The sequence below is a fragment of the Mandrillus leucophaeus genome, unplaced genomic scaffold, assembly GCF_000951045.1.
Source record: "Mandrillus leucophaeus isolate KB7577 unplaced genomic scaffold, Mleu.le_1.0 Scaffold1251, whole genome shotgun sequence".
Lineage (NCBI taxonomy): Eukaryota > Metazoa > Chordata > Mammalia > Primates > Cercopithecidae > Mandrillus > Mandrillus leucophaeus.
Genome location: NW_012100888.1, coordinates 280689 through 305197, shown reverse-complemented (window position 1 = coordinate 305197; position 24509 = coordinate 280689). Strand labels below are relative to the sequence as shown.

At 38.0% G+C, this 24509-nt stretch overlaps 1 protein-coding gene across 1 annotated transcript in view; it reads left to right on the top strand.

Moving 5' to 3' along the window:
* The window catches only part of LOC105533489 (coagulation factor VIII), a 152998-nt gene that overhangs the window by 108861 nt on the left and 19628 nt on the right, over positions 1-24509 (top strand). The window contains exons 15-17 of the mRNA XM_011971961.1: positions 8727-8814; positions 11623-14752; positions 23941-24094. Coding sequence (XP_011827351.1) covers positions 8727-8814; positions 11623-14752; positions 23941-24094 — 3372 coding nt within the window. The remainder of the gene's footprint in view (positions 1-8726; positions 8815-11622; positions 14753-23940; positions 24095-24509) is intronic.

Below are 24509 nucleotides of genomic sequence, written 5' to 3'. Positions count from 1 at the left end.
GTAAACATATATTTAAATATGCAATGAACATGTGAACCTTATTTTCACAAGGCTTGTGAATATTTGTATGTGCCTTGTGAACATTGGTATTGCTGGATAAATACCACCTAGAAGACCTTGGGAAATGCATAGTAATCTTCTGCACATATATCCCCAAACCACTGTGAGGCCTCCAGAACAAATGTGGCTTTCAGCATCTCTTCCTCTCTCTCCCTCAATAACCACTGCAAGGCTTTTGAGACTATCAACCCTAAGTCCAACACAGACTTCTATGTTCACGCAGCTTACTAACAAGCACTAGGCCACTGCATGCTTCCTGGCCCCTCCAACCCCCACCATCTACAGAGGGAAGAACATAGAACTACCTGCAGATTGTAGTTACTGTCTTACTCTTACAGCATTTCTGGAGATAAGTGCTCATGGGGAAGTTTCTAGAGAATAAAAACTAATGTCATCATACATAATCACACATTTACTTTCATACCTGGAAACTTATATTACTTCAAGTGATATATTTTTGTGGGAAGTGAGTGAGGAACCTGGAAGAACCCCAGTAACATCTCTGAAAGTATCTTACTTATTTATGTTTGTGTGTTTATGTCTTTATCTGTCTCCCAACTAAGTTGTAAGCTCTCTGAGAGCAGAGACCTAGTCTATCTTGTTAATCACCATATCCCCAATATCTATGGTGCCTGGCATATAGTAGATACTTTAAAAATATGTAAAAATAAATTAATGGGCCGGACACAGTGGCTCACGCCTATAATCCCAGCACTTTGGGAGGCCGAGGCGAGCGGGTCACCTGAGGTCAGGAGTTTGAGACCAGCCTGGCCAACATGGGAGAACCCTGTCTCTACTAAAAATACCAAAAAAAATTAGCTTGGCGAGGTGGCAGGCGCCTGTAATCCCAGCTACTCAGGAGGCTGAGGCAGGAGAATTGCTTGAGCCCAGGAGACGGAGGTTGCAGTGAGCTGAGATCATGCCACTGCACTCCAGCCTGGGCGACAGAGTGAGACTTTGTCTCTAAATAAATAAATAAATAAATGCAAAAAGATTGTATACAAGGGTATATATGGCAGAACTACCTATAAAGGGACTAGTAAACACTTGGAGGAAATGTAAATGTCCAACAATAGGGGATTAGTTAAGTGTGGCTTGTCCATATTGTAAGAATCCTGTGAAGCCATTAAAAATGATTAAATGGAAGAATATCTAATGACATTGAAAATATTCACAACTAGGTGGAAAAACATATATACAATATAATAAACCTATTATAGAATGATATGTATAATATGGTTGTAATTGTCTAAAACAAAGAGAGAAAATGTGTGTGTGTTTGTGTAGGCAGAGAAAAATGTTAGATATCAATAATTTGAGAAACATTTAAGCTACTTTGGTGATCACTTACTTATAAAGACAAATTAAAACTCTGTTTTATATTCTTTGATGGGAAATTTTAATATAGTATCATTGATTACAAAGCTCAAACTAAACAAAATGCCTAAGGAAGATTTCCTGTGTTTAATATGATAAAGTCTGGTCCCTTTTATTTGTTTATTTTATTGAAACCCCATACCCATTATGAAGTCACTCCCTATTTCCTCCTCTCCCAGCCCCTGGCAACTGCTGATCTACTTTCTGTCTGTAGATTTCTCTATTCTGGACATTTCATATAAATGGAACCATACAATATTTGCCCTCTGTATCTGATTTATTTCACTTAGCATATTGTTTTCAAGATTCATTCACACTGTAGCATGTATCAGTACATCATTCTTTTTATGGATGAATAGTAGTCCATTGTATAGATAGAAAACATTTTGCTTATCCACTCATCTATTGATGAATAGTTGGGTCATTTTCACCTTTCGGCTATTGTGAGTAGTGCTATTATGAAAATTCATGTACAAGTATTTGTTTAAACACTTGTTTTCAATTATTTGAGGTATGTACTCAGGAGTAGAATTTCTGAGTCACATGGCAATTCTATGTTTAACTTTTTCAGGAACTAACTGCCAGAATGTTTTCCACAACAGCTGCCCCTTTTTATGGTTGTATTGAAATGATATGTATGTAGGGGAGGTGGGTGGCTGCAAAATGAAGAGCAGGGCATTGTATGCAACAATGAGAAAATGGATTAGAAAAAACTATTTAGAGTTCTGCTTTTTTCTCTTCCCCCTTTTTGTTCTGGGATGATCATTGCCTGCCACTTCTCTACAAAATGCCACTTCTCTACAAAACTTGTCAGCAAACTCTGAAAAATTTATCTCCTGTGCAATTTTTATATTCTTGGGAAAATACTAGAGGATGTACTCTACCAAGATGATAAAGCGAATCAATGAAAAGGAAAATCTTGGGATCCAGGATTCAGGGTATGCAACACAATAGACAGGCAAAGCGAATTCCCAGGAGGAGGGTCAATGAAGATCCCAGACTAACACCTGTGTAGCAGGCTTATTGAACAACCAGTCTTTATGGGAGAAGCAAAACAAAGTCTAAAGGCGATGAAAATACAGGAGACATTGAGCTGATTTGGCAGATGATAAGATAATTGTGTTGAAAGGAGTTTCATGGTTCTGTCAGTTTAAGGGTGAAGTAATAATAAGTATACAGAAAAACTAGTAAAACAAAAAATGAGCCAATTATTAACCCCAGTATAAACAAAATTTTACAAGAAAAATATTTAAGCATAGTACACTACCTGGCTCATCCGTGAACAAATGTTTACATAGTTATAATGATATGAATACCAGAAATTGATTTAACCAAAACTTGTGATATAATATTGAGAGAATGGGTGGAAGAGAGGTATATATATTTAACAATATTTCTCCTTTCTAAAAAAGCAAATCAAACCTTGTCTTCTGAGAATTATCTTAGAATATGAGCTAAGGGTATATTACTCTTTTAATATATTGTTAAGCACTATTTTAATATTTTATTTAGAATAATGTACATCTATATTAATAAATGAGATTAACTCCTTTGCCTTTTTGTGCCATTTTAATATTTTTAATATTAGAATTATACTAGCTTTGTACAGAAATCACAAGCATACCATTTTTTCTATGTTCCAAAACAGTTTAAATAATCCAGGAACCATGGATTTCTTGAAGGTTTGAGAAAACTTGCCCATAAGAATCATAATTTTGGCCAGGCATGGTGGCTCACACCTGTAATCCCAGCACTTTGGGAGGCCAAGGCAGGCGAATCACCCGAGGTCAGGAGTTCGAGACCAGCTTGACCAACATGGAGAAACCCAGTCTCTACTAAAAATACAAAATTAGCTGGGCGTGGTGGTGTGTGCCTGTAATCCCAGCTATTCTGGAGGCTGAGGCAGGAGAATCACTTGAACCCGGGAGGCAGAGGTTGCAGTGACCTGATATCATGCCATTGCCCTCCAACCTGGGCAACAAGAGCAAGACTCCATCTCAAAATAAAATAAAATAAAAATCATAATTTTATGTCCTAGTGTACTTGAGGGTACAGTTGAGGCTTTCATTTGCACCATTCCACTGAACAAGTTCTTTTCAAGGAAGAAGTCAAAATTGACCTCTAACTTGCCAATTTCAACAATTCCCAAACCTTGACCTACCAGACCTTTCAGCATCAGTTGATGGAGTTGGTCGCTTTCTTCTTGAAACTTTCTTCACTTGACTTCTAGAAAATCACTGTCTTTGGTTCAGTAAGAAAGGAGAACCAAAGACAGTGATTTTCTACATAAAAAATCTAATTAAGTTTTGTTTCTTCTATCAGTTAGAGTGATGTGTTAATATCTCCTACTATATTGTGATTTTGTCTATCTAATTCTGTCAATTTTAAAATATATTTTGAGACTGTATTACTAGTATGTACAAATGTATAATTGTTATATCCTTTGGGGTATGCCCCTTTTGTCATTATAAAATCCTCCTCTTTAAATCTGCTAATGTTCATCATCTTAAAATCTACTTTGTCTGATATTATTACATATGCTTTATTTTAGTTTGTGTACAGTATTTCTTTTTTCCTTACTTTTATTTGCAGTCTTTCCCCATTCTTACAGTTGCATGCGTCTCTTGTAAACAACAAATAATTGGTTTTTATTTTATTATCCAGTCTGATAATATTGATCTTTTAGTTGATGTAATTGATCCTTTACGCTCAGTGGATTTACTGATATATTTGGATTTAAATCTCACATCTTATTTGCTTTCTAGTTGTCCCACCTGTTTTATTATCGTTTTTCTCTGCTTTCTTTCCTTTGGAATTGAGTCTTTATTATTATTTATTATTATTTTATTATTTCATTTTCACTCTATTCATTTGTTAGTTTACATTCTTCTACTGTTTCATATGGGATATCTTAAAGGTTACGGCATGCATTCTTGACTTACTAAAGTCTAATTTAATTTGTTACCACTTCCCAGACAATGCAAAGACTTTCAAACAACATGACGCCATTTCTTACTCCTACCTTTTGTACTCTTGTCATTTATTTGAATTCTACATCTATTTTAAACCCCATAAGACATTATTATTGTTTTATGTAATCAATATCATTTGTGTGTGTGTGTGTGTATGTGTGTGTATATATATATATTTACACCTTTCATTTCTTTCATTCTTTTCTGCATTTCTTGCTTCCATCTATGATCATTTTCTTTTTGTCTGAAGAAACTTCTTTGGAACTTCCTTCAGTGTGGGTTGGCTGGTAAAAGTTCTCTGTCAGTTTTTGGTCAGAATGGGTCTTTATTTTGCCTAGATACAAGTCCTTGGTTGGATTTATGTATTGTGAATGTTTTCTCTCAGTCTGTGGTTTGTCTTTTCACTCCTTTAAGGGTGCATTATGGTTAATAGAAGTTCTTACATTTAATTAATTCTTATTTTTCAGTTTTTTATGGTTAGTGCGTTTTGTATTCTGTTTCAGAAATTTTTGCCTATCCTAAGAACATGATGCCATCCTTCTATATATTCTTTCTACATATTTTAAATATTTTCTTCTAGAAGTCTGATTGTTCTATTGTTCACAATTAAGTTTATGATTCATTTTTAATTAATTTTGATGGAGCGATGCAGATAAAAGTTCATTTTTCCATATGGATATTCAATTGCTTTAGCACCAATTGTTGGAAAAAAATAATTTCCTCACTGAATTGCACTGTTGTCTTTGCCATGAATCTGATGACCATATCACTATAGCTTTGTTTCTGTACTCTATTTTAGGGGTAGGTTATGTTCCACAAGCCAAATTTGCAGCCTGTTTTTATATGGCAGTGAGCTAAGAATTTTTTTACATTTTTAAAGAATTGTCACACAAAACAAAAAAACAGCAAAAAAACAAATAATATGTATCATGGACCATATGTATCTACAAACCTAAAATATTTACTATATTGCTTTTTACAGAAAAAGTTTGCCAACCCCTGATCTCTTATATTCCATTGACTTATTGGTCTGTCTTTGTACCAGTAATGTATTATCTTATAGTAAGTTTTAATATTTGTTAGTATAATTCCTCCAACTTTGCTCTCTTTGATTTTTATATAAATTTTAGAATCATCTTGTCAATTTTATCAACAAAAATATCTTCTGAGGTTTTGATAGGAATTACATTGACTCTATAGATCCATTTGGGGGAGCATACATCTTAACAATATTGAGCATTCCTGTCCATGAGCATAGTTTGTTTGTTTATTTATTTATTTATTTATTTAGATCTTTTAAATTTTCTCTTGGCAATATTTTTGTAAAATTTTAGTGTACAGGTCTTGCACATTTTTGTAAAATTTATTCTTTCGTATTTAATGTTATTTTCTATTTCTTCTGGTATCAGTTTTTATCAGTTGTGTTTTTCTAGAAATATGTCCATTTCAACTAAGTTGTTTAATTTACTTGAAGTAAGTTATTTGTAATGTTCTTTTGTGATCCTTATAATGTCTGTGCTGATGCCTCCCTTTTCATACCTGATATTTTAATTTATATTTTAAGTATTTTAAGTTTATCAGCTTTGTTATAGGTTCATCAAATTTACTAATCCTACCATGGGATCAAATTTTTGCTTTGTTCAGCAGGTCATGGAATTTTAAAACATTTTTTTACTTTGTTTATTTTCTATGTTGAATTTTTATTTTTATTTTGCTTTTCATTTCATTTATTTCTGGTCTTTTGTTATTATTCCAATACTTTCTTTGGATTCAGTTTTCTTTTTCTTCTTGACTTCTTCAGATTAAAACTTGGTTCATCGATTTTCAACATTTACTTTTTTAAAGTGCTATACATTTATCTTTATATACTGCTCTAACCCCATATCACAAATTTTGATGAGTCATATTTTTACTATCATTGAGTTTAAAATATTTTATAATTTTTACGTTATTTCTTGTTTTATTCACAGTTATTTTACAGTGTTTTAATTTCCCAACATATGGAGATTTTCTGGCTCTCTCTCTGTTGCTGATTTACTTGTTTTACTGTGATCACATAACATACTCTGTATTATCTCAATCGTTTGAAATTTGTTGAGACTTGCTGTATGCCCAGTAAATAATTTAATTTGATAAATGGCCCACTGCATTTGAAACAAATATGTCTCTGCTGTTGTTGGGTAGAGTGTCATATATTTGTCTATTATGTCAAGTTGCTTTATCATGTTTTTAAGATCCTTATAAACTTCCTGATATTTTGTCTGTTTCTGACAGACATGGAGGAAACTGTGACATCTCTATGATTGTTGAGTTTGTTATTTTGCTGTTTGTATTTGTTAGTAAGATGTTTCAAAATAAATAAGGCAAAATAAAATCATGTGCTTACAAAGTTAAGATTGTATTCTTATTAGATCAATTCTTTCATCTTTGTGAAATGTCCTTTTTGTCTGAAGTACTACTTGTTGCCTTAAATGTCTGCATTGTCTAAAATTTATGCACCTGCACTATCATCTTTATTTTGGTTAATGTTTGTGTGGTATATGTTTCCCATTCTCTTCTTCTGGTATTGCATTTACATATGTTATACTGTTCAATTTGTCACACAGTTCTTGAGTATGCTGTTCTAGTTTGTTTTCTCACTATTTTTCCTTCTAGTTGTTCAGTTTTGTTCCCATTTATTGACCTATTTTTACTTCAATAATTGTTTCCTGGGTTGTTGAGTTAACTGATGAACTCATAGATGGCATACAATTTATCTTTTTATTCTTGTGTCACTTGTGCTTTCGATGTCACATCTAGGAAGGCTTTGCCTCGCCCAAGGCCACATTTACTTCCATATTTTCTTCTAAGAGTTTGACAGTTTTAGCTGTTACATATATGTCTATGATCTAGTTTGAATAAATTTTTGTGTATGGTGTGAAGAAGAGGTCTAACCTCTTTTTTATCTTTTGCATGTAAATATCCAGTTGTCCTGGCACCATTTGTTGAAAATATGATTCTTTTCCCATTAAGTCATCTTGACACCCTTGTTGAAAATCAATTGACCATAAATGTGAGAACTTGTTTCTGAACTCTCCATTCTGTTCCATTGACCCATATGTCTTCTATAAATTCTTATAGCTAATTCTACATTAGACTTTGGTTTTCAGATGTGGTAATCTCATTAGATTATGGTGACATGTTTGGTTACAAGTTTTATCTTCTCCTTGGCAACATTTTTTTGATTACTGCTCTTCTTTTATTTGTTTTTGTTGTTCCTTTCTCTTTTTTTGAGACAAGGTCTCACTCTGTTGCCCAGGGTGGAGTAAGTGGTATCATCATGGCTCACTGTAGCCTCAATCTCCTGAGCTCAAGCAATCTTCCCACCTCAGCCTCCCACGTAGTGGGACTACAGGCATGCACCATCATGCCAGGCTAAGTTTTTTATTTTTTGTAGAGACAGGGTCTTGCTTTGTTGCCTGGGCTGGTCTTGAACTCCTGGGCTCAAGCAATCCTCCAACCTCAGCTTCCCAAAGTGCTGGGATTACCAGTATGAGCTACTGCACCTGGCCTTGTTGTTCCTTTCTTCCTTTTATCTTGTAGTATCTTGATCCTTTTTGCTTATTATTTATCATTGAGGTGAGTTTGTCCTAAATAAACTTTTAGCGGAAAGTTTATGTGGATATATTAATATTAATGAGGCATTAGGAGTGAGTTTTAGATTAGCAGGAATTCTCTTATGAAAGGTATTGATTGTATGTGTGAGTTTTCAGCCTTTACTTCTCTCTAGCCCATCAAGATCAAAGCTGCAGAGTTGTTTACACTTCAGAATTTCTTTCCTCCCCTCCCCACCTTACAAATCAGACTTTCACTGCAAAAATGGCTTGTCAGTGTGATTATTTGTTCTGGTCCCATCTTTCCTACCTTTTGAGACTTGTGTTGAAAGGAGTCCAGTAAAACCACCGATGCCAGCTTGTAGACCCTGATCCCATTGTTATAATGAATGACTAACTGTTTTTCATATCAAAGTGTCATACTTACACCTTGATAGAAGAAAGAAACAAGGCCTGGAGCAGTGGCTCATGCCTGGAATTCCAGCACTTTGGGAGGCTGAAGTAGGAGGAATAATTAGACTTTGATATAAAAAATGGGGAAGATATGGAGGTATAAGATATGAAGAAGTATGTCTTCTTAGACTTTTCTGAAATCTGCCAGCCATGAGCCTCCACTCTTTGTATCTTTTGATACCCATTTTATATTAACTATACTTCTATTTTGTGGTTTCATGGCTTCAGATATCTTCCAGCTTAATTGTGCTCTGTCTTTAATTATTTGCAGCAATTTCTGAAAGGAGCAAGAAGAAAGACCAGACCTTTCTTTGCCACTTTAAAAACTGGTCATCTTTTGAAACCCCATGAAAGGCACAGTGGGTGACCATCTACCTCAGGAGTGGACAAACTATGGGCCTTGGGTAGTCTGGTCTCCTGTCTGTTTTTGTAAGGCTTTATTGGAACCCATACACACATAAACTGATCATCTCTTGTTTTGTGTTAAGTTTTCTTATAATTATTCTTTTCTATTTTGTCTAGTTGAACTACCATTTCATCTTGTGTATGCCCTTTCCAGTCTTAAATTATAGAAGCTATGTCTTTGTGGTTTTAAATTATGGAAGCTGTGTCTTCTTGTGTTTTAGCATGGCAAGATATTTGTTCTCACTTTTCCTCTAGAATCTGCAGTGGATTACTTTCAAAAGTAGGTATTGCTTCTAAGTTTCCTGACTTCTGTTTCCTTCTCCCTGTTCTGTAGTATCTTTATAGATTGCATGTCTTCTCTTATCCTTAAACAAGGTACAAAAATGTTCTGATCAAGGTTTGCTAGCAGAGAGGATAAGTGGCTTGCTCTTAGCTTAACTCTCTGTCTACTTAATGGATGTTGAATTCCCTTCTCAACTCAACAACTAGAAGAAAGGTTAAGATAAACTAACCCCAGTCCAATATCTAGTTTCTACTGGACTTTTATATGTCTTCTATGGTGGCTTCTCTCCTCTTACTTCCTTTACTGTCTGTGCAGGATGTGATCAGCTGGGCTCTGTCTCTCTGAGTTACTTTGGTAGTATTACTAGTTTCAAGATCAGATAATAGCTTACAGAATTAATTAGTTCAGTGAAAGCCCTGGTTTGATCACAGAGGCAGAGACTGAGCTATATTTGTAGTGCTGACTAGACCCCAAACTTGGCCAGGTAGCTTGTACCTGTGTCAAAAGTTGGAGGAGGAGATTGACAGCTGAGGTGTCTCCAAGGGAATTACAATTATTTTCATTTTCTTTGTGTCTGTAATTGTGTCTCTTTTCTTCAAATTTTGTGTATGTGAAATTTCTTAATTTTTGTTTGGCTATTTATTTTATTGACTTTTTCATCAAACAACCAACTCTTCTTTAAGCACTTGGATTGAAATGTGTTAATTAATTATATTGTTTTAAATTTACCATTAGTCACACATACAATACAAAAAGATATTTTCATTACAAAATTTTAACCCAAGCAGTTAAAACTAAACTCCAGCTTGATCACCATTCCTAATACCAGGCCCTTCTCAGAGGGGAGGGTAAGTAAAAGTCCATTTTGGTAACTAGTTTAACCAGAATCTTTCATTGTTTCCCTGTTTTTCTTATAATGTCTTCCTTTGAATTATCCTCTTTTTTTCAAGAGTTCCATCATATGATATATTCCTTTTTGCTTACAGATTGACCTCCTAGAGGCATGCATCCCCCTACTCCAGTCTGAGCTGGTTCTCTCTAGGCCTGAGGCTCAGTTATCAACTTGGGACTTTTATTTATCCTCCCTCAGGATAGGTACCTGGTTCTTGGATACCAGGTCTTTCTCTTGTTTGATATACTCCTTTATTTTGGTGGCAAACATTCCGTAATCACTTCCTGAGAATGGTGACATTTGAGGTAGATTTTCTGAGTCTTTATATGTTAGAATATGTTTTTATTCTCCTTTGCCACTTGATTGATAATTTGGCTGCACATAGAATGTAGGCATTCACAGGGCTTTTGGGAGCAGCTTCCCTTGAGGAGAAGATAGATACAGTTAAGATCTTCCCTGCAAAGACTGTGTGAAATGACAAGGCTGTTGAGGTACCCAACGGGTAGCTTGGTAAAGGTATATCTTGTCTCTTACGTTTATGCATCTACTTTACCACCATGGAATTAGCCTATTATAATTTATTGCATTCCTTCAGTCAGCTAATCTTGTTCATGGTAGAAATTTTATTTTTTATTTTTTTTTTTTATTTTTATTTTATTTTATTTTTTGAGACGGAGTCTTGCTCTGTCACCCAGGCTGGAGTGCAGTGGCGTGCAATCTGGGCTCACTGCAAGCTCCGCCTCTGGGTTCACGCCATTCTCCTGCCTCAGCCACCCAAGTAGCTGGGACTACAGGCATGCACCACCATGCCCGGCTAATGTTTTGTATTTTTAGTAGAGACAGGGTTTCACTGCATTAGCCAGGATGGTCTCCATCTCCTGACCACCCGCCTCAGCCTCCCAAAGTGCTGGGATTACAGGCGTGAGCCACCATGCCCAGCCATGGTAGAAATTAGTATTGCTAGTATCATGGTAGAATTTTATATTAGCTGGATCCTAGACCTAAATGCTTCTTCCTTGTGCTTACGTATTCTGCAAGTAGGTGACGGTGGATGCTAGGTATTGTGTTATGTGATTTCATTGTATTATATGATGGGGTAGATACTATTAGCCTCATTTGCAAATTAGAAACCTATTGTTCAGAAAGCTTAAGTAACTTTCTCAAAGTCACATGGCTGGTGAATGGTAGAACTGGGATTTGAATCCAGGCAATCTGATGGATTCAAGAGGAACCTGTGCCACTATGTGATATAGCAATAACATCTAGCTAATATACTTTCCTGAATTAAATCACTGTCATATTCAGAGTTCTGTGTCACTATTAAGACCCTCCACTATTGTGTATATTAATTACATTTCCCCATTTTAATCCCAATATCTATTCATTTTTATCACAGTCTTTTCTTATGGTCAGAAACAGGCATAGAACAGCAGCAGCAATGCAAAAACCACTTTTATATTACATGTTCCAGGGATTTAACCCAATGACCTGTGATATAATGATACTGACTAGTATTTTTTTCATTTATCTGGGAATGGGAGAGAACCTCTAACAGAACGTTTTAGAATCTGTGTTATGAGTAACCAGAGTCTTATTCTTCCTCATCTCCAGGCCTATGGATTCTGGGGTGCCACAACTCAGACTTTCGGAACAGAGGCATGACCGCCTTACTGAAGGTTTCTAGTTGTGACAAGAACACTGGTGATTATTACGAGGACAGTTATGAAGATATTTCAACATACTTGCTGAGTAAAAACAATGCCATTGAGCCAAGAAGTTTCTCCCAGAATTCAAGACACCCTAGCCCTAGGCAAAAGCAATTTAATGCCACCACAATTCCCAAAAATGACATAGAGAAGACTGACCCTTGGTTTGCACACAGAACACCAATGCCTAAAGTACAGAATGTCTCCTCTAGTGATTTGCTGATGCTCTTGCGACAGAGTCCTACTCCACATGGGCTATCCTTATCTGATCTCCAAGAAGCCAAATATGAGACTTTTTCTGATGATCCATCACCTGGAGCAATAGACACTAATAACAACCTGTCTAAAATGACACACCTCAGGCCACAGCCCCATCACAGTGGGGACATGGTATTTACCCCTGAGCCAGACCTCCAATTAAGATTAAATGAGAAACTGGGGACAACTGTAGCAACAGAGTTGAAAAAACTTGATTTTAAAGTTTCTAGTTCATCAAATAATCTGATTTCAACAATTCCATCAGACAATTTGGCAGCAGGTAATGATAATACAAGTTCCTTAGGACCCCCAAATATGCCAGTTCATTATGAGAGTCAATTAGATACCACTCTGTCTGGCAAAAAGTCATCTCCCCTTATTGAGTCTGGTGGACCTCTGAGTTTGAGTGAAGAAAATAATGATTCAAAGTTGTTAGAATCAGGTTTAATGAATAGCCAAGAAAGTTCATGGGGAAAAAATGTATGGTCAACAGAGAGTGGTAGGTTATTTAAAGAGAAAAGAGCTCATGGACCTGCTTTGTTGACTAAAGATAATGCCTTATTCAAAGTTAGCATCTCTTTGTTAAAGATAAACAAAACTTCCAATAATTCAGCAACTGATAGAAAGACTCACATTGATGGCCCATCATTATTAGTTGAGAATAGTCCATCAGTCTGGCAAAATATATTAGAAAGTGATACTGAGTTTCAAAAAGTGACACCTTTGATTCATGACAGAATGCTTACAGACAAAAATACTACAGCTTTGAGGCTAAATCATATGTCAAATAAAACTACTTCATCGAAAAACATGGAAATGGTCCAACAAAAAATAGAGGGCCCCATACTACCAGATGCAGAAAATCCAGATATGTCATTCTTTAAGATGCTATTCTTACCAGAATCAGCAAATTGGATACAAAGGACTCATGGAAAGAACTCCCTGAACTCGGGGCAAGGCCCCAGTGCAAAACTATTCATATCCTTAGGACCAGAAAACTCTGTGGAAGGTCAGAATTTCTTGTCTGAGAAAAATAAAGTGGTAGTAGGAAAGGGTGAACTTACAAAGGATATAGGACTCAAAGAGATAGTTTTTCCAAGCAGCAGAAACCTATTTCTTACTAACTTGGATAATTTACATGAAAATAATACACACAATCAAGAAAAAAAAATTCAGGAAGAAATAGAAAGAAAGGAAACATTAATCCAAGATAATATAGTTTTGCCTCAGATACATACAGTGACTGGCACTAAGAATTTCATGAAGAACCTTTTCTTACTGAGCACTAGGCAAAATGTAGAAGGTTCATATGAGGGGGCATATGCTCCAGTACGTCAAGATTTTAGGTCATTAAGTGATTCAACAAATAGAACAAAGAACCACATGGCTCATTTCTCAGAAAAAGGGGAGGAAGAAAACTTGGAAGGTTTGGAAAATCAAACCAAGCAAATTGTAGAGAAATATCCACACACCACAAGGATATCTCCTAATCCAAGCCAGCAAAATTTTGTCACGCAACGTGGTAAGAGAGCTTTGAAACAATTCAGACTCCCACTAGAAGAAACAGAACTTGAAAAAAGGCTGATTGTGGAGGACACCTCAACCCAGTGGTCCAAAAACATAAAACATTTGACCCCAAGCACCCTCACGCAGATAGACTACAATGAGAAGGAGAAAGGAGCCATTACTCAGTCTCCCTTATCAGATTGTCTTACGAGGAGTCATAGCATCACTCAAGCAAATAGATCTCCATTACCCATTGCAAAGGTATCATCATTTCCATCTATTAGACCTATGGATCTGACCGGGGTCCTATTCCAAGACAACTTTTCTCATCTTCCAGCACCATCTTACAGAAAGAAAGATTCTGGGGTCCAAGAAAGCAGTCATTTCTTACAAGGAGTCAAAAAAAATAACCTTTCTTTAGCTATTCTAACCTTGGAGATGATTGGTGATCAAAGAGAGGTTGGCTCCCTGGTGACAAGTGCTACAAATTCAGTCACGTACAAGAAAGTTGAGAACACTGTTTTCTTGAAACCAGGCTTGCCCGAAACATCTGGCAAAGTTGAATTGCTTCCAAAAGTTCGCATTTATCAGAAGGACCTTTTCCCTACAGAAACTAGCAGTGGGTCTCCTGGCCATCTGGATCTCATGGAAGGGAGCCTTCTTCAGGAAACAGAGGGAGCAATTAAGTGGAAGGAAGCAAATAGACCTGGAAAAATTCCCTTTCTGAGAGGAGCAACAGAAAGCTCTGCAAAGACTCCTTCCAAGCTATTGGATCCTCTTGCTTGGGATAACCATTATGGTACTCAGATACCAAAAGAAGAGTGGAAATCCCAAGAGAAGTCACCAGAAAACACAGCTTTTAAGAAAAAGGATACCATTTTGCCCCTGAACCCTTGTGAAAGCAATCATACAATAGCAGCAATAAATGAGGAACAAAATGAGCCCCAAATAGAAGTCACCTGGGCAAAGCAAGGTGGGACTGAAAGGCTGTGCTCTCAAAACCCACCAGTCTTGAAACGTCATCAAAGGGAAATAACTCTTAATACTCTTCAGTCAGATCAAGAGGAAATTGACTATGATGATACCATCTCAGTTGAAATGAAGAAGGAAGATTTTGACATTTATGGTGAGGATGAAAATCAGAGCCCCCGCAGCTTTCAAAAGAAAACACGACACTATTTTATTGCTGCAGTGGAGCGGCTCTGGGATTATGGGATGAGTAGTTCCCCGCATGTTCTAAGAAACAGGTATGAATTCATTGGTTACTCCTTTGCTCTGCTCTTGTGACATTTGACTTTACCAGATGATGATACCAACAAAGAGAGTTAGAGGATGAAAAATCAAGGTGGCTTGAAACTCTTAACTCTGGTGAGATAGAAGAGAGGTTTACAAGAGGGTAGAGGAATCAGGGTCAAGAAGGAGCAATGGGGAGCAGGAAGAAAGTCAACCTCACCTATCAACCTTATGAGCTGCAGGGGAGATCTTAGTCTCATCAGAGAACTTTAAGCGAGGCAGAAGAAGTGAGTTCATGTTAAAGAGGTTAAGGACTTGTGGAGGATTGGTTTTCATGATACTGGGGATCCAGAGGGCAAAGTAGGAGGATTTTATTTTTAGGTGAGTAGAGGGAGGTTGAGCGATCAAGTACCACAGAGAAATGTGGAATATAAACATAAGGAGAATCAGTCAGTCAGCAAATATTTATGGAGCACCTGCTACATGCCAGACACTTTTGTACACATTGGAGTGCAGCACAGCAGGAGCTTATATTCTGTTGGAAAGAGCAAGAGACAAGTTAGTACAAAACTAAATAAGGCAATCTCAATGGTGTTATTCAGAAGATAGAATAGAATAATACGGTAGAGAGAATAATGTGATGGAGTAATATGGTAGAGTGTTACATTAGCTGTGGTGGTCACAGAAATAATCTTTGAGGAGTTGAGACCTAAATGATGATAAGAGGCCAGCTGATGGAGCTCTGAGAGAAGACGTTTCCAGACAGAGGGAACAGAAAATGCAAAGGCCCTGAGAATGGAAAAAGTTTAGCATGTTTGAGGAACAAGAAGGGACAAGCATGACTTGTCACTTTTCCACCTTGCTTTCTAGCTCAACTAAGCCCTTATTGCTGCACAGCAACCATAGAATATTTCCCTAGTCCACTGACTTTCTCATTCTCCTGGACCTCTATCTTAGATTTTCTGTGTTTTCCTTACATCTAAAACACCTTTTTTCCATTCTCCAATGCCCATTTTCACTCTTAGCTGATGCTGTGCAATGAACCTCCATAGACTCCCAGCATCACATTTACTGGCATTTGTACCCATATACTCTGCCTGCACACTTATTACAATAAATAGAATATCTGTGCTCCTAAGGCCAACCTCTCCAGTTTTGTACTTGATTCCCATCTCTTCTCCCTTCATAAAAAATGTTGCTCCAGCAATTTCTCCGTTTCTCCCTTACATCATCAATTTCTCTCTCCACTAGATTAATCTCATCAACATCAATTATGCTATTATTTCCTCCCCTATCTTTACAGAAACCATCTTAAAATAATTGTCCCTGCTTGCAGCCTTTGCATCTTTTCCTGCCATTCTCTCCTCTTTAACCCACCCCAAAGAAGCTGTTATCGCTGTTATTTTATAAGAACTACATTTTCAAGGTCATTATTGATCTTTACATTACTAATTCCTAGTCCTCATCTTATTTGAATTCTCAGTAGTATTTGAGAGGGGATTACTCCGTCCTTGATACAGGTTCTCACTTGGTTTCTCTAACACCACTTTTCTTCACTTTTCTACTAAACTCACTGCCAATCTTTGTCAACTTTGTGAGTCCTTCTTCATCCCCCTAATCTTTAAAGGTTAGAGTGCTCCAGGGATTAGTTGTCCAACTTCTCCTTTATTGTGTTTTTACTCACTCTGTGATGATATTGTTTAGCCTCATGATTTTAAGTACTATCTATCTGCAGATAATTCCAGTTGAATATCTGGAGGTATTCTCAGATCTCTCTCTCCTGAAGTCAAAATTTACATATCAACTCCCTACCTTAACATGTACACAATTAGACTCTTAATTCCTACCCCTTCCCCAAACCTGCTGATTGCCCAGCCTTCTCCATGGCAATCAAAAACCATTCCTGGCTAGGCATAGTGGCTCACTCCTGTAATCCCAGCAGTTGGGGAAGCTGAGGCAAGTGGATTGGTTGAGCCCGGGAGTTCAAGATCAGCCTGGGCAACATGGCGAAACCTCATCTCTATTAAAAATACAAAAATTAGCCAGGCATGGTGGTGCACACCTGTAGTCCCAGCTGCTCGGGAGGCTGAGGCACGAGAATCGCTTGAACTGGGGAGGCGGAGGTTGCAGTGAGCTGAGATGGCCTCACTGCACTCCAGCCTGGGCAACAGAGTCAGACTTGGTCTCAAATAAATAAATAAATAAATAAATAAATAAATAAATAAAACCATTTCCTATTTCAGTTATTCAGTCCACAGACCTTGAAGTTCTCCAACTTTTTTTTTTTCTTACATTAACATCTAATCTGTAAAGGATCCTGTATTAGTCCATTTTCACACTGCTGATAAAGACTTACCTGAGACTGGGCAATTTACAAAAGAAAAAAGTTTAATGGACTCACAGTTCCACATGGCTGGGGAGGCCTCACAATCATGGCAGAAGGCAGGGAGGAGCAAGTCATGTCTTACACGGATGGCACAGGCAAAGAGAGAGAGCTTGTGCAGGGAAACTCCTCTTTTTAAAACCATCAGATCTTGTGAGACTTATTCACTATCACAGGAACAGCAAGGGAAAGACCAGCTGCCATGATTCAATTACCTCTTATCAGGTCCCCCTGACAAAACATGGGAATTTAAGATGAGATTTGGGTAAGGACACAGCCAAACCATATCATTCCACCCTGTCCCCTCCCAAATCTCATGTCCTCACATTTCAAAATGAATCATGCCTTCCCAACAGTCCCCCAAAGTCATAACTCATTTCAGCATTAACTCAAAAGTCCACAGTCCAGCGTCTCATCTGAGACAAGGCAAGTCCCTTCCACCTATGAGCATGTAAAGTCAAAAGCAAGTTAGTTACTTCCTAGATACAATGGGGTATAGGCATTGGGTAAATACAGCCATTCCAAATGGGAGAAATTTGCCAAAACAAACAAAGGGCCTACAGGCCCCAGGCAAGTCTGAAATTCTATGGGGCAGTCAAATCTTAAATCTCTAAAATGATCTCCTTTGACTCCATGTCTTGCATCTGGGTCATGCTGATGCAAGAGGTGGGTGCCCATGGTCTTGGGCACTGTAATGGTCTAGAGACAGGAGCATATGTGGTCCATTTGAGAAGAACAAGGAGATCAGTGTGGCTGGGGCAGGATTAACAGGAGACAATGGTAACAGATGAGGGCAGAGAGGTTGCAGAGGGTCAAATTTCATAGGGTCTTGAAGGCCATGGTGAAGTCTTTGGAATTTACTGAGTGAGATGAAAATCCACTGGAGGATTTGAAGCAGCTCCACCCCTGTGGCTTTGCAGGGTACAGCCTCCCTCGTGTCTGCCTTCATGGGCTAGCATTGCCTGTAGCTTTTCCGGATGCTGGTGCAAGCTTTTGGTGGATCTACCGTTCTGGCGTCTGGAGGACGGTGGCCCTCTTCTCACAGCTCCACTAGGTGGTACCCCAGTAGGGACTCTGTGTGAGTGCTCTGAGCCCACATTTCCCTTCAGCACTGCCCTAGCAGAGGTTCTACATGAGGGCCAACCCCCACAGCAAACTTCTGCTTAGGCATCCAGGCATTTTCATACATCTTCTGAAATCTAGGCAGACGTTCCCAAACCCTAATTCTTGACTTCTGTGCACTCACAGGCTCAACATCATGTGGAAGCTGCCAAGGCTTGGGACTTGCAGCCTCTGAAGCCATGGCTGGAGCTCTGCATTGGCCCCTTTCAGCCATGGCTGTAGCAGGTGGGACACAGGGCACCAAGTCCCTAGGCTGCACACAGCACAGGGACCCTGGGCCCGGCCCATGAAACAACTTTTTCCTCTTAGGCCTCTGGGCCTGTGATGGGAGGGGCTGCTGTGAAGACCTCTGACATGGCCTGGAGACATTTTCCCCATTGTCTTGGGGATTAACATTCAGCTCCTCATTGCTTATGCAAATTTCTGCAGCCGGCTTGAATTTCTCCTCAGAAAATGGAATTTTTTTTTTCTATAACATTGTCAGGCTGCAAATTTTCCAGACTTTTGTGCTCTGCTTCCCTTATGAAAATGAATGCCCTTAATAGCACCCAAGTTGCCTCTTGAATGCTTTGCTGCTTAAAAATTTCTTCTACCAGATAACCTAAATCATCTCTTTCAAATTTGAAGTTCCACAAATCTCTAGGGCAGGGGCAAAATGCCACCAGTCTCTTTGCTAAAACATGACATGACAAGAGTTACCTTTGCTCCAGTTCCCAAGAACTTCCTCATCTCTATCTGAGACCACCTCAGCCTGGATTTCCATATTATTATCAGCATTTTGGTCAAAGCCATTCAACAAGTCTCTAGGGAGTTCCAAACTTTCCCACATTTTCCTGTCTTCTTCTGAGCCCTCCAAACTGTTCCAACCTCTGCCTGTTACCCAGTTCCAAAGTCGCTTCCACATTTTCGGGTATCTTTTCAGCAGCACCCCACTCTACTGGTACCAACTTACTGTATTAGTCTGTCCTCACACTGCTGATAAAAATATGCCTGAGACTGGGAAATTTACAAAGGAAAGAGGTTTTATGGACTTACTGTTCCACATGACTGGGGAGGCCTCAAAATTATGGCAGACGGCAAGGAGGAGCAAGTCATGTCTTACATGGATGGCAGCAGGCAAAGAGAGAACACTTGTGCAGGAAAACTCCTTTTCTTTTTAAATGGAGTCTTGCTCTGTCACCCAGGCTGGAGTCAGTGGCGTGATCTCTGCTCACTGCAACCTCCACCTCCCGGCTTCAAGTGATTCTCCTGCCTCAGCCTTCCAAGTAGCTGGTACTACAGGCATGTGCCACCATGCCCAGCTAATTTTTGTATTTTTAGTAGAGATGGGGTTTCACCATATTGGCCAGACTGGTCTCTAACTCCTGACCTTATGATCCACCCACCTCAGCCTCACAAAGTGCTGGGATTACAGGTGAGAACCACCGTGCCCGGCCAAAAACTCTTATTTTTAAAACCATCAGCTCTCATGAAACGTATTCACTATCACAAGAACAGCACAGGAAATGAATCATGCCTTCCCAACAGTCCCCCAAAGTCATAACTCATTTCAGCATTAACTCAAAAGTCCACAGTCCAGTGTCTCATCTGAGACAAGGCAAGTCCCTTCCAGTTTCTGTTCTCTATATTTAAAATTATGTCCCCTGATACTCTAATGCTAGTTCTCTTACTTCCTTCAAGACGCTGCTCAAATTTCATTTTATCAGTGAGGCTTTCCCTAAACACTGTGTGTAAATATTACTCCCATCATTTTTTTTCAATGCACTTAACAGTGCCTGAAATATTATATATTTATTTCTTTATTGTCTATCTTCTCTGACTATAAGTTAAGCTCATTAAGAACACAAACTTTGGAGGTATTGTTTAATAGTGTGTCCCCAGAACTTTGAACAGTGCCTGGCACATGGTAGATGTTCAAATAAATGTATGTTGAATGAATTAGTAAATGATAAATGTAGAGAGACAAAAGCAGGTCTCCCATTTATGTCCAAACTCTAGGACTCTAGGAAAGACCAATTATATGGAACACAGCATCCATGGGCAAGAATGGAGGCAGAGATACCAGTTAAGATGCTATTGCAGTCATACAGATAAAAGAAGACAGTTATTTAGACCAGTGTGGTGGTGATAGAAATGGAAAGAAATGGAAGGATGTTGGGTATAATTTAAGATAAGCATATAAGACTGGCTGTTAATTGAGTATGGGAAGAATGAGGAGAGAGGATGTAAAGAACATTTTTAAGTTTTGTCCTGAGCAAGTAGGTGAATGATGGTGTCATTTAGTGAGATATGGAAGGCTTGAGGTAGAACAGATTTATTTGAGGAAACACTGAAGGGTCTGTTTTTTGCATATTAGGTTTGAGATGCCAATTAGATATCTAAATTGAGATGTTTAGTAGGCAGCTTGATGTATGAGTCTGGATAGTTAAGGAAGAGGTCTGTGCTAAAGATATAAATTTAGGAGTCATAAGCACATAGATAGCATTCAAATAACACTTAATGGGGTAAGCAAGGCAATACAAATAGATGTAAACCACTCTAACTTTAAGCTTGGTCCCTGTATTAGTTCGTTTTCACACTGCTGATAAAGACATACCCAAGACTGGGCAATTTACCAGAGAAAGAGGTTTAATGGACTTACAGTTCCACATGGCTGGGAAGGCCTCACAATCATGCTGGAAGGCAAGGAGGAGCAAGTCACATCTTACATGGATGGCAGCAGGCAAGAAGAGAGCTTGTGCAAGGAAAGTCTCCCTTATAAAACCATCAGATCTCATGATAGTGGATAAGTGGAGACTTATCCACTATCATGAGAACAGCACGGGAAAGATCTGCCCCCATGATTCAATTACCTCCCAACGGGTCCCTCCCAAGACACGTGGGAATTGTGGGAGTTACAATTCAAGATGAGATTTGGGTGGGGACACAGCCAAACCATATCAGTCCCTAAAGAGAAATATCCTCAAGATAATGGTGAATCAGTTAACTTTCACTTCATTAACTTACAGTCCAGTTTTCTATCATCTGTGTTGTCTGTTAAACCTCTATTCTTTTTTTGTGTGTGGTTATTCCAGCCACTATGGTGACTTTCCAAAACAGCTCACTTTATTTTTTGGATTGTGCTAATTGTGGATCCCTGGACGTACCCGCCCCCCTGCACCCGCCCCACATCCTACACAGCACAGACCCAATAGCTCCTCCACATAACAGCTTTTCAGATACTTCTATCTTAGGTAACTCTTCTGTCCCAGCAAAATAGCTCCTATTCCTTCAAATCTTGCTCACTGGACCTTTTGTTTTGTTTTGTTTTCTTGCCCTTCTGGCCTTTCCAAATTTTTCTGGCTCTCTCTAAAGGGGTGTCAGACCCTCAGATTGAATTGCGGGGCTGATGTTCTGGACAATAGTTGTCTGATACAACTATTGTCTGGGCTGGTGGAATACTTCCTGAGCTGCTTCTCAATCATTTTCTTTCATTCTGTGATTCTCAGAGGCAAGAATGGTCCATGTGTTTGGGAACTGGTGTCTGTTGGCAGTTTATAATACTGATCTGAATTTTCCCCAAGTGGAACATATGATCAGGAAGTCGCTAAGGTCTGGGAATTTTTTTCGAACTTTTATTTTAAGTTCAGCGGTACAAGTGCAGGTTTCTTACACAGGTAAACTTACATCATGGGGGTTTGTTGAACAGATTATTCATTACCCAGGAATGAAGCCTAGTGCCCATCAGTTATTTTTCCTGATCCTCTCCCTCCTTGCACCCTCCACCTTCCAACAGGCCCCAATATGTGTTGTTCCCCTCTATGTGTCCATGTGTTCGCATCATTTAGCTCCCACTTATAAGTGAGAACATGTGGAATTTGAAACCTCTATTCTTGATCATAATTTAAGCCAGTTTTTGATTGGCAGTGTTCCCAGGCATCTGGCAGAAGAAAATGTAAAATTTAAAGAAGAAATCAACTTTCTAGAACTCAAATTATTTTCATAAATGTTTCTTTCTTTTTTTTAATTAATTTATTATTGTTATACTTTAAGTTGTAGGGTACATGTGCATAACGTGCAGGTTTGTTACATATGTATACTTGTGCCATGTTGGTGTGCTGCACCCATCAACTCGTCATTTACATCAGGTATAACTCCCAATGCAATCCCTCCCCCCTCCCCCCTCCCCATGATAGGCCCCGGTGTGTGATGTTCCCCTTCCCGAGTCCAAGTGATCTCATTGTTCAGTTCCCACCTATGAGTGAGAACATGCGGTGTTTGGTTTTCTGTTCTTGCCATAGTTTGCTAAGAATGATGGTTTCCAGCTGCATCCATGAAAACAGTATGGCGATTCCTCAAGGATCTAGAACTAGATGTACCATATGACCCAGCCATCCCATTACTGGGTATATACCCAAAGGATTATAAATTATGCTGCTATAAAGACACATGCAATACATAACACAAAGAACACACAAAGGAAACTTATATAATAGATTTTAACAGGATTCTCTGTGTCCTCCTTCTCCAGCAATCAAGGATATATAGGGTACTATTTTGATTCAAAAAGAAAAAAGCAGATTATTCAAGAGAAAACTTAGCAGAAAAAAACTTGGATAGGTGCTCCACAAAAGAGGAAATCCAAATGACTGCTACTCATAAGAAAAGATGCTCAACCTGATAGAACATCAAAAAATGTAAACACACAGTCAATACCAGGTATTTGTAATAATTTGGAGCAAATGGAACTCTCATACATTGCTAATGAAAATGGAAAATGGTGCAGCTGCTTTGGAAAACAGTGTGGCAATACCTACCAAAGTCGAACACATGCATACGTAGCAATTCCACCGCTGTGTATGTGCCCAACAGAAATGCACATATATGTTCACCAAAAGATATGCACCAGAAGGTTCTAGCAGGCCCATTTGAAAGCACCAAAGATTATAACGACTCAAATGTCCGTGATTAGGGTATATTCATATAATACTATACAACAATAGGAATGAACAAACTATAGCTACATACAATAATATAGATGAATCTCACAACCAGAATGCTAAGTGAAAGAAGAAACAAAAGAATATATGTAGTATGTTTTATTTACACACTTCAAAACAGGCAAAACTAAACTATATTTTTAAAGGATGTACGATTATCATAAAGATCAGAATGGTGGATACCTTCAGAGGGAAGGGAGAAAGTATGATTGAAAAGGGACATTCAGTGAGTCTTGTGGGTTATTGGCAATGTTACTGATCTGGGTGATGATTGCATTTTTGTACCAAAGGCATTTGTGTTTTATGCACTTTATTGTACATGTTTTAGTTCACAATTTTTTTTAGTTCACAATTTTAATAGGATTTTTAAAAGTAAAAAGAAAAGAGGTCCAAGGGCTTGACCATGGGACTCTCTTATATTTGGAGTATGTTTATAAACTCTACATTCATTCAATATTCAACAAATATTTTTTGAGCTACTACTTTGTGCCAAGCACCATTACAGGTGCTGGGAATACAACAGTGAACAAAATAGACAAAACCCCAGTTTTCATGGAACTTACATACTAATAAAGCTTGGCAAAAGTATATTTCAAGGAAGATAAAGTGGTTAACTCTGCAAAATGCTTCTCAGACACCTAGGAAAATGAGGATGTGAGGCATTTCTACCCACTTGGTACATAAAATTATTGCTTTTCCTCTGCTTTCTTTTCTCCAGGGCTCAGAGTGGCAGTGTCCCTCAGTTCAAGAAAGTTGTTTTCCAGGAATTTACTGATGGCTCCTTTACTCAGCCCTTATACCGTGGAGAACTAAATGAACATTTGGGACTCCTGGGGCCATATATAAGAGCAGAAGTTGAAGATAATATCATGGTGAGTTAAGGATAATGGAATTACAAGAAAATTAATTTTATATATTTATTTTCTTGCTGACTATAATGTATTCCCACTTTTGGAAATGTTTAAGTATAGAAAAATAATTCCATAATTATCATGTTTGTGTATGTTCTTATATTTTTCCTGTGTATTTTTCTCCTTATATATTCAAATTATACCATACAGAATTCTGATTCTTGTTTTTTAACTAAATATCACATCATAAACATTTCTTATGTCATTAAAAACACTTCCTATGTATGTTTTTAAAATACTGCATAATAGTCTATTATATGAATTTTTGGAACCATAGTTTATGTAACCATTTATTTGAACAACCTTTTAGACAGTTTCTTTTTTCACTATATAAATAACGCTGTAATCACAACAGTTTTTCTAAGATTAAAATTCC